Genomic DNA, 10,878 nt, shown 5'->3' with positions numbered 1-10,878 from the left:
CATTTTATAAGAGTATTATACGTCATTTTGTCTCAATCAGCTTCTCGTTTTTTTACCAAATCTCTTTAATTAAAAAAAAAAAATATTACAACTTTTCTTTTGAAATTATGAACCATGAGTTGGAATCTGAAATCTCTATACTCGTTCAACAAGCCCAGCACATCTATTTATTGAGGTAGAAGCTCGATTGCTCTTGGCGTGAGACTTGTTCCAGTACAACCATCGATGTATCTAAAGGCTCCATCAAAGACCTCAAGATCACCTAGCTAAACGAAAGAATCACTTTAGACCATATTCCAAATTAAGAACACCTAGCTAAAGTGAGTTGAAATTAATTAAGGTCACTTAGCTTAACACTTAATTTCAATTCACTTTAAGTGACTTGTTCGAATTCCAACTTACGGTTCTCAATTTCAAAAGCAAAGTTATAAAATTTTTTTAGTTTAGGGAATTTAGGAAGAAAACGAGAGGCTTATTGTGTCAGAACGACATACAATGCAGTTATAACATAATACGTGAAAACTATATGCATTTTCTGTTAAATATTTGGATGGAAACTTGGATTTTGGACCAACGTTGCACCATTATAAAGAGTTTAGGCACTTAATTGTTTAAAAATTAAACTGTTATAAATTATATAGTTTAGGAACTTAATTGTCACAAAAATTAGTTTAGTGACTCAAATGTTAGAAAATATATAGTTTAGAGGCTTCACTTGATATTATCCCAAAATCAAAAACCAAACAAACGAAACAATCCGAAAAGAACAAAAAAAAAAAAAAAAGCCATAAGCTTTATTTTTTTGGGGTTTCATCAAGTTAATAATATTATATTTGTTTATAAAAAAAAAAATCAAAAATCGATTGAAACCAACGGTGGATCAGTTTTATTTTGTGTCATAATGTATAAATTTATTTTGTGGTTAAAAATTGACTTATGGAACATTTCTGTTCAAAAATTGAAAAATAACTCGCATCCACTTTTAAACCAAACTACAAGAGAAAAAAATATTCACATAAAACTAAATTGGTTATTGAATCTACATTTTGTAGTTATCTTAAGCTCAAATGATTCATATTTGGGAAATTGAATTTGCATTTGGAAGTGATTACTATTATTATTTTTATTTTTTTTTGTTTTTTTGGGGCTGAAATTGGAAGTGATTACCAAAGTTCAAAGAACAAGTACCTTTTACATTGTTAGACGGAAAAAAGAAGAAGGGATTTTTAGATCACGTATTTGGTGATTTTAAAATAAACACCAATCTCATAATTACTCATAAATTACTTTCCAAGGGCATAGTGATTCTAAAAAGCTCAATCCCAAAGATATGGAATTCAAACAATTTTACTCCAAAATTTGACATTTTCCAAATTCAGCTAAGAGAATTTCTGTGAAAAATAACAAATGGGCTTGACAGTGTATTATCGCTAAAGTTAAATTGTGTTCTTCCATATCTCTCTGAGTATGTTACTCGTGTCTATTTTTTATTTTTAACTAACGAACATGATTTATAATCCAAATACTTAACATGACTCGATGCATAATAATTTTAAACTATTTTCAATATAATTGTAAAGGAAAAATAACCTAGCTAATTTAAAGGCCTAGAGAGATCCAAAATTTTCTCCATATCTTTTCATGTATTGCTCTAATGATTTTTTTTTTCTTAAAAAAAAAAAATTATCATATTTCACCGTGGCATGAGTTCACTTTCCTCACCAGGTAAAGTTACCAAACATTTTGAAACTATTCGCGTGTAATATTTAATTATTTATTCATTCCAAGAACATTCCTATGAAATTGAGACACTAAATATTGTCACACATATAGAAAATAGATAAATAAAATTCAAACCTGTCTTCTGCGCTATCGCTTATCTATATGTTTATCGATCAAGGAATCGAATATAATATACAAATACTTTTAAAGAATCTAACACTCATTTATTTTCCCCTTTAATCTGTTCATAATGGGAATGACAAAAACATTCTATTTCTGGAGAAAATTTTTCACTATTACAAATCAGGATTCGGGATGAAAAATGGAAAAAATAAATAAATATAACCAAGAGTAACATTTTCTGGGTTATATCCGCTCCAAAATCACAACTCGAATCTTAACCAAAAAAAAAAAAAAAAAAAAAGAAAGAAAAAAACGGAAAAAGAATCTGATTAAATAGGCATTGTAAATACAAAGAATTTGGCTAATAGTTATAAGAGATGGATATGTAATAATCTCTGTGCAGGCCAAGAAAATTGATGATGCATATAATGTTGATGATGGTTATAATCTGAGATTGCTGCGTACTTTATACCATCCTCTCTTGCAAGCTCCTACAACCTTTTGTCCCTGTTTGTGAAGCACCTTTTTCAAGTTTATGCTCTTTGGCTTTGCCTGCTTTTCCACTTCTTTCATCTTCCAATTTCCCCACAACACCTTCAGATTCTTCTTCTTCTTCTTTTGTTTTGGTTTTTCTTTTTATTTTTGGAATTATTTCTTCTTTTTTTTTATTGGACAAACCCACAAATTAACACAATTCGGCTTTCTTTAAAAACATACTAAATGGGTAAATACCCAATCTTGGTTTTGTTTTCTACCTGTCGGATATATTAAGTTTCACTAAAAATAGATTCATTTTGATAACATTTAGTGGCATTCTATATTTTGGTCAGTTTTGTGACTTTGCTGGTGCTGTTGATATTGGTGTCACATGTATAGCTCATCACATCCATTATCTGTTTGCGTGGTCCTTTTTTTTTTTTTTTTTTTAAGGTCTTTTTTGGTAATATTAGGTACCATAGTCTTGTACAAAACTAGTCTTGAATTTTTAACCGATGTTGTCATATTCATCTAAAGATAGAAATTAATGAATAATAAATTAAAAAAAAAAGTCACTGTGTTTCATAATTTTTGGCATTTTATAATTTGGGTATTTTTGTGACTTGTTGGCAGTGACAGTTCCGGAAATTTTGTTTAAAAGAAACAATTGAATAATTAAATATATATATATATATATATATTTTTTTTTTAAAGTGATAGTAGTATAACTTGTTACATAACTAATAGCCATGTAGTTTTTAAAATTTAATAAATGTTAATTTAGGATTCAATTATTTGCTACCATTTGAATCAAATTCAAATAAACTTTTTTTTTAAAAAAATGAATTTTTTAAATGATTTTAACATCTATGTAAAATTAAAAAGGTAACAAAAATAGCTTCTATTTAAAATTAAAATAAAGATTTTGACATAAGCATCAATAATTATATAAAAATGGAAAGTTTAAGTTGACTTATTGCTATAAACAATTTTACACAATTTCCATTAAAAAAAAAACTATACAAGGGGGGAAAAAATAACGTTTTCCAAAAGAAAATTTTATAAATAAAGAATACCAGATTATTACCGAAAAAGTAAAGAATACGAACATAATTTCAAACTAAGAAGGGGCACCATTTAATATTTTGAGAGAGGCACTATTTGTTATTCTAGGACATGTATTTTTCAAATATATATATATATATAACATATTATTAAAAAAAAAAATTTTAAGGGGGCAGGACATAAGCTAAACCCACCGGTGGTTGTTGATGTGGCTGTCACAGGTACAGCTCACATGATTAAAACAGTGTCCCGAGTCATCCATAGGAATGTCAATCTGACAGGATAGCCTGATTTTTAAAATTTCGAAATTTCGTCTATGTGTCTGGTGGAAATTTTCTATTCTGTTTTTTTATAAATGGAGCGGAAATTGGGATTCCCCAATTGTGACAGAGCGGGACTTTTTTTTTTTTTTTTGCCCTCATTATTCATATAATTTTTTTTTGAAAACTTTATATAATTTTTTAATAAATAAAATATAAATAAAATTATTAAAATGTAATAAAAATATAATAAAATATATCGTTAAAAGCTTAGTCCAGAAGTTTGTAAGAAAAAGAATAAAATTTTACATAAATAAAACTAAAAAAAATTTAAAATATATATATACGTATATACCAGACCGGATTCAGATGTTTATTCCCCATCCCTAATTTGGGTTTTAAGCTGTTACCCCAAGACCGTCATGTAATTCCAATTTTTCAAGGAAAAATCCCCCTATTTGGAGCGGTGCAACGCGAAGACCAGACTGTGCGGGCAAATTTCCATTCCTAATCAACCAAACATTAAAGGTGGGCGGTAAACAGAGTAACCATTGTTTTGCCGCCTCTTTTCCCACAATATGGGCTAACTGTTAGCCCTTCTGAAGGCCCATAAAAAAAAATTGTCAAAATTAGAAATATATGATAAAATGTCCACAAGGATACATTCTGCAGCCCACCGAAGACTGCTTCTGTCTTTCTTATTGACAGCATTGATGGTAAATACGGATTTCATATGAATGATATGAAAATTGATAATGTTGATATATAGATTGCATAAACGTACAACTTATTCTAAATTTATTCTTTAATTAAATTGTTAGAAAGATTATTATTGGAAACTCACACAGTAACAAAACCTTTAAAAATATATATTTACTTTAACAATATATAGCCGTATTATGTTGATATTTATTATAGATTTTATCATTGGAAAGTAATTTTTCAAAAATAATATTTATATTTGCTTATGTGGTAAATTAATTTTTACAATTCAAATTTCCATTATAGGTGCTCTAAATGTACACTTATAGAGGATTTATTAAAGAAGAAAAAATTAATTTTTATAAATAATGTATTTTTAAGAGGAAAATAATTCACCCATCATTAAACAATTGAAATCAATTTTCAAATTCAATATTTATCAAATAGACATTTATCAAACAAAAAAAAGTATAAATCTTTTAAACCTCTATGCCATATATAATAATCTATAGAATAATTGAAAATGCTCTTTGCAAAATTAATGATGTAACCTATCTCCGTTTAATTTTTCCAATAACCCATATTATAACTTTCTAAATCTTCGTTCTATTTAAATTTTGTAAAAAAAAAATAAAAATTGTTACACTTTTAAAAAATAATTAAAAAACAAAATAATGGGTTTTGAGATTCTGAAATGTGTACCAAAAACTCTATTTACTAATTGATTTGCCGAAAAACGGAAAAAAATTTTTTTTTTTTGGCTGAAACCGAAAAACGGAACAGCTTTAGTTTTGTTTGGATGATAGATTTGATGTTGCTTTAATGACTTCTACTTAGTTTTATTCATCCTTCATTTTTTTTATATTTATATTATACCGATTTTAAAATATAAATTGATGCTTTTACCATTATTCTAAAACATTGAATTGTAACTCAAATATTTTTTTTTTTTTTTTGTTTTTAACAAAGAAATATCACGTTTAAAATTATACTATAATATCAACTAACTATTTATGTTTTTTTTTTTATTTTAAATTAACTAACTATTTATGTTAATCATATGAAGTTGGACTCTTTATGCGGCTAAAATTTTACCATACATCATATTTTTTTTTTTTTTCAAATAAAAATCGATAAACAAACAAAAAGCACAGTAAAAACTGATACTTCCAAAACGAACCAAATAACCAATACGTTCAGACTCGATTCTATCCGAAAACAAAAAATAGATGCGTTGACTAACAGGCTTCAATGCTCTACTTGTAGCTGCAGGATCACCATTGGGACTGATAATGCTATTGGTCCATTTGGCGCAAAATAGAAATTTTTTTTTTAATTTTTTTTTTAAAGGCATAAATTTTGAAAAACCGTCGTTGGCATCTACCAGTCTTTGTTGAAGAAGACCGATTGGTGTATCGGTTACTCACCTTTCCCTCCATGGCCTTTCTTCTTCACAACCTTCCAGGTTTGCTATCTTTTATCCCCCTAGGGTTGGGGTTGATAGGTTTTTTTCCCTTCGATTTTTTTTTTCTTTTTGTGATCCCTAATTTTTTTTCTCTCGCATTTCCTTAAGAATGGAAGAACCATCTCGCAGTTCAGGATCATCTACCTCCGCTTTCGTTCGCGGCGATTCCTCCGCCGCTGCGACGACGTCGTCTTCCGGCGTTTCGCAGGTTCGCGAGGAGGATGACGGTGGTGATCGGCTTCAGGAATACCACCGATTTCCGCATCACGACGTAGAAGAAAACCAACAAATTACCAATTCTTACCGAGGGAACTTTGGGTTATTCGGCGGCGGCGACGAAACATCGTCGGTGGTCGGGGACGATACCTGGTCCTGTGTCATCGTCCTCCTCACCTTTTGGTTCTTTGGTTCGTATCCCATCGTTTCGTCGTTTTATTTATTTTTTTCCCTAATAATATCGATAAATTTGTAGTCTGATGCTTCACTGAATGGTTCACAGTATCGATGACTCTGATTCTTGGTGTATATGGTTCTGTAACTTTGGAGCTGGGTCCCAACTGTTCACTTCTTCTGCGACCTAATCCTCTATTTGTGCAGTCTATAAAGGTGGTTTGCTAATTGCTATTGCTAATGCTACTGTTATTTCTTCTAATTTCGATTAGCTTTGATACTATTTGGTAACCTGTATCATTTAATTTTTATCGTTTATATCAGCTCAAAGAGCAAAATGAGTCAAAAGCTGGGCCTATGCTATATGGATTTTATAGGTCTCCACCTCTTGACATTTTGAAAACATGGTCTCAACGTCATAATTTGTCAGTTCCAACTGATTCTCACACGGCAAGTTTGCTTCTCTGTAGATTTTTTTTTTTTCAATTAATTTTATTGATAAGGTTCTTCAAAACTATTTGTTATTGAGCCTCTTGCTTTTTTCTTTTTATTCAGGAGTGGATATACTACCTAAACCCGGGATCCCAAATTAATATATCATATAGCGTGAATTCACCGGCCTCCTCTATTTTCCTTATAATTGCCGAAGGTGTGTGAAAGAAATTGTAGTTGATATGCTTCTTCCTCCTTTTCATGTGTAATTGTTACATAATTGGCAATTAGAATCTTATAAGTCCAGTTAGTCATTTGAGAACCAATAATATCATCAGTGCGTCTGAAAGCTTTTCTTGCCTTGATGCATCTGTGCTCGTAAACGTGGATTTTACACCTTGAAATGCTATTTTCAAGACAATAAAGGCGTATTATCCCAGCATGTTTTTCCAGAGAACCTTATAATGTGGAAGGCACATTTAGTGTGGCCAAACTATTTTTTAGTATTTTTGTACTCTTTTATTTTCATATATTTATTTAATTACTTTGGAAGTACTTCTGGGTGTATGATGTAAAAAGTTTTCCTGCGGCACAATATTAACTGGCCTGTATTGTTTTGAATTGGCATGTTTCAGGGAGTGATGGTCTGGCTCAATGGCTTGAGGATCCAACGTATCCTAATAGCACCTTATCATGGAACATTATTCATGGTAAATAAAAACTTGGTAACATGTATTCTTTGTTTATATTGGTGCAATACTGATATCCCAACTGTTTCTTTACAGGAAGCGGTATTATTCAGCAGGATATATTTAAGTCATCTAGTTATTATGTTGCAGTGGGTAACTTAAATTCAGAGCGTGTAGAGGTATTTTTTTATCTTGCCAGTTCAGTGATTTATATGCACTTGATTAATTTTTCGTCACAGCTGGTAGTTATAAGCTCATAACGAGGTTTTCAGGTCCATAGAGAATGAATTAAAGAATTAGTTGTGGTGCTCAATAATCGGCTTCTGAAACAGCAACAGTGTGGTTTCATGTGGATTGAGATCAATATATCAATTTGTTGCTTATTTTGAAGCTCTCTAGACATTCTATTTTATTGTGATATATTATGATTTCTAGGGGATTTTGAAATAATTAAATCTAAATACTTGCTTGGCTTGGTCAGGGTCAATCTAATGTTATACTATTTGGTTCTGCGAGGTCTATGTCTTTCAGTATAAAAAGTTTAGTGACTGAATCAAAACTATGCTCGCTAAAGATGTTGGCACTTCATGGTGGTGCAAGTTGTGACAACCCACAAAGCTCATACAATATATATCTAGGAGTTTCAATTCAATTGTATGTTTAGTCGTTATATTGTTACTCTATGTTAGAGGTGTATGCATGTGAGGCTTTTATAGATGAGTAATTCATTGACTTATTTGATTTTTTTGACTGGATTCTGGACAATTCTTGGTTGGGCCTTTTGTGTTTAAAACTGATCTACAGTCTTAACAAATCAAAACTATTTTGGGAGAATGCTTCCAGTTTGTTATTTCTTCTCAAAACTTTGTTTTGGATTAAATTAAATGTTTTGTTCAGATAGTATTATTATATATACAAATATGTAACTCAGGTCTCTCACCAATAGATTTGACATGTAGGTATGTGGATTATTTTTGCTTGGTCCTTGCCATCCATCTAATAAACTAGTTTGCGAAATAGTTTTTGTCAATATTACTAATACACAAAAGAAACTTATCAAAGTTTATCAAAACTTTGCAATTCCTGTACTTTTGGGACTGCATCAGTGGCAGATTAGCAATAACCACAATGTACAGCCCAAGTGATGTGTTGGGTTTGTCTTATCTTGTAATTGAGAGGTAGGGTGGTTTCAATTTGGCACCATTAATCTAGGCATTTGATCAGAGTTTATCAAATCTATATCTCATGGTTCAGGATTTAATTTCTTTTCTCTGTGCTCACATATTTTTGGTGTTACTACTTTTTGTGCTCTTTACCCATTTATGCAGCTTATATTTACAGGTGCAATTAAACCTAACCATAAAGGCTTTCCTTTATAATACAACTGGAGCTTATTACAAGTGTACATTCACTCAAGGCACCTGTAGTATGAATATTTTGTTTCCCAAGGGGAATGCAGCTGTTTTAACCTCTCCTGGTCTGGAACAGGTAAGAGTCTTGTTTCCTTTGCATTTCCTCACAATATATGGTGTTTTTGTCAAAGAATGATTCTAAAAAATGGAGTAAACTTAGGGGGTGGGGGAAAATTCTAATATTAGACAATAAGAGAGATAAATCTGTCTTTAAGTCTGTACTGGAGGCTCTCTCATGTGGTCTGACTTGTATAATTTGTTACCTATAAAAAACATGCCATCTTGAGAAGCTTTTATCTATGCATATTTATTATTACCCTAAAAATATGACTTCTCTGAATAATATTCTTTTGCCAGAAGTTTCTCTAAGACACAAGTATTAATTGCCTTCCAGTCCTGAGTCTTCTGACCAAGGCACTGTAACTGGATATTCTATTGACTTCTAGGTTTTCATTCATTTGGTTTTGTTGATTGCTCCAGGGTGGCCCCGACGAGTGGAATATCAAACTTTACTATGGACCAAGATGGGCCACATATATTGTTGGTATAGGTATGCTCATTCTTATATTTCTATTTGAAACCAAACATTTTTTATGATTCTTGTGCAAATTTTAATTTGTTAACTTGTAGGTGGGTTGACCGTAATCATGCTATTGCTCTTCAATTTCTTGAACAAGTTCCAATGTACACATGGCGATGGAACACGTGGTCAATATGAGGTGATAAGACCTGAGAGAGAACCACTTCTTTCTAACAAAGATGATGATCTTTCAAGTTGGGGTTCGTCTTATGATTCTGTCTCCCATGATGAGGATGACCTTGAAGAGTTTTTGGCGCTTGGTCCCCATGAAGGGAAGTCCTTGGGAGATGGTGAGAACAGTAATAACACTCGGCGTCTTTGTGCTATATGCTTTGATGCTCCTAGGGACTGTTTCTTCCTTCCATGTGGGCATTGTGTGGCCTGTTTTGCATGTGGAACAAGGTACTAATTTCCAGCTTCACTTTTAACTAATTTGTAACTCCAAGGTTATTCTATCTCTCTATCTCAGCCCTGCAAATTTAATTCACTTTTGGAAACTGATATTGATAGATGATCAGGCAGATCGACCTGCATACTTATCCTGCTAGGTCTCGGATAAGCTTATGAGATAGTTTATCTTGTAAAGTTCAATTACATTCGTTTACATGATTATTTAATATCTGCAGGATAGCAGAGGTCGATGGTACTTGTCCAATATGTCGTAGGAATATGAGGAAAGTGAGGAAGATCTTTACAGTTTGAGAAATAAAGGGCTTCTTTTTGAGACTCGTAGATCCTGGTTGAATAACCTGGACTGTATTTGTGTACATCATTGCTTACCTGCCAGTGAAGAATGGCCATTCCTAGTTAGTGTTTCTGCATAGGTTTTCCATATTGTAATATTATATCTTGGTATAGGATTATCTAAATGCAAACATATAGAGTAAGTCAAAGGTTAGTGTTTAGTATTTTTCTTCCCCTTATAATTTAGGTGGGTGAATTTTCTGTTCTAATCTCTTTCCTTGTTATGAGTGTATCGAGATAGAAGCGATTTTTTTGTTCAAATCACCGCTTAAAAACCGATGAAATCAATTTTACACGATTTATTTGGCTTCATTTAAGTCGGTGGTTGTTAAATCTCATACATTCACTCGGCAATATTGGATCTCCATTATACTAGAAAGATGCATTTGATTGGAGTTGATATTTTGCTAATGATACTGGGATAAATTTATATATTTCGAAGTGTTTTATTTAATATATATATATATATATATATATATATATATATATATTTGTTTTTATTTTATTTTTCTCTTGGTGTTATATGCTCCGTACCTGTTTTTTTTTTTTTTTATTAATTATCATTTTTTAAAGAAAAAAATTAATTCTGTATTTCTTCATTCTTATTTTATTAGCTATTAACAAAAAATAAATTGGATTTTGCTGAGAGAGACTAAACTCCAAACAATTTTGTGGTAATTTTTGTGGAAAATTTTTATTTTTAAATAATTTAGTAATACCGTGGATGTTTTCTTTGGTGAATATGATGCCATGGATGCGAGTTGCAGAGCTGCATCATTTTTATCACAAACGACTGAATCCTCGCCTTCCCACGTTG

The 10,878-nt window shown here is 31.2% G+C and overlaps 1 protein-coding gene across 2 annotated transcripts; it reads left to right on the top strand.

Annotated features, from left to right (window-relative positions):
• The first annotated feature begins 5,657 nt into the window (after positions 1-5,657).
• On the top strand, positions 5,658-10,440 carry LOC107430848 (E3 ubiquitin-protein ligase APD2). Of its 2 annotated transcripts, XM_048463799.2 has the most exons (11): positions 5,658-5,814; positions 5,923-6,221; positions 6,314-6,420; positions 6,529-6,654; positions 6,760-6,853; positions 7,272-7,346; positions 7,422-7,504; positions 8,667-8,813; positions 9,218-9,287; positions 9,368-9,719; positions 9,944-10,440. In XM_048463799.2, exons 2-11 carry the CDS (start codon positions 5,924-5,926, stop codon positions 10,017-10,019), a joined length of 1,428 nt encoding a protein of 475 aa, XP_048319756.2. In that variant the 5' UTR covers positions 5,658-5,814; position 5,923; the 3' UTR covers positions 10,020-10,440. The 2 variants fall into 2 exon arrangements, with proteins under 2 accessions (XP_048319756.2, XP_048319757.2); XM_048463800.2 differs by lacking the exon at positions 5,658-5,814 and having other exon boundaries at positions 5,821-6,221.
• The last annotated feature ends 438 nt before the right edge of the window (positions 10,441-10,878 follow it).

This window comes from Ziziphus jujuba, chromosome 6 (assembly GCF_031755915.1).
Source record: "Ziziphus jujuba cultivar Dongzao chromosome 6, ASM3175591v1".
Taxonomy (NCBI): Eukaryota; Viridiplantae; Streptophyta; class Magnoliopsida; order Rosales; family Rhamnaceae; genus Ziziphus; species Ziziphus jujuba.
The sequence above is the reverse complement of the archived record's forward strand: the minus strand, read 5'-3'. Positions and strand labels throughout refer to the sequence as shown.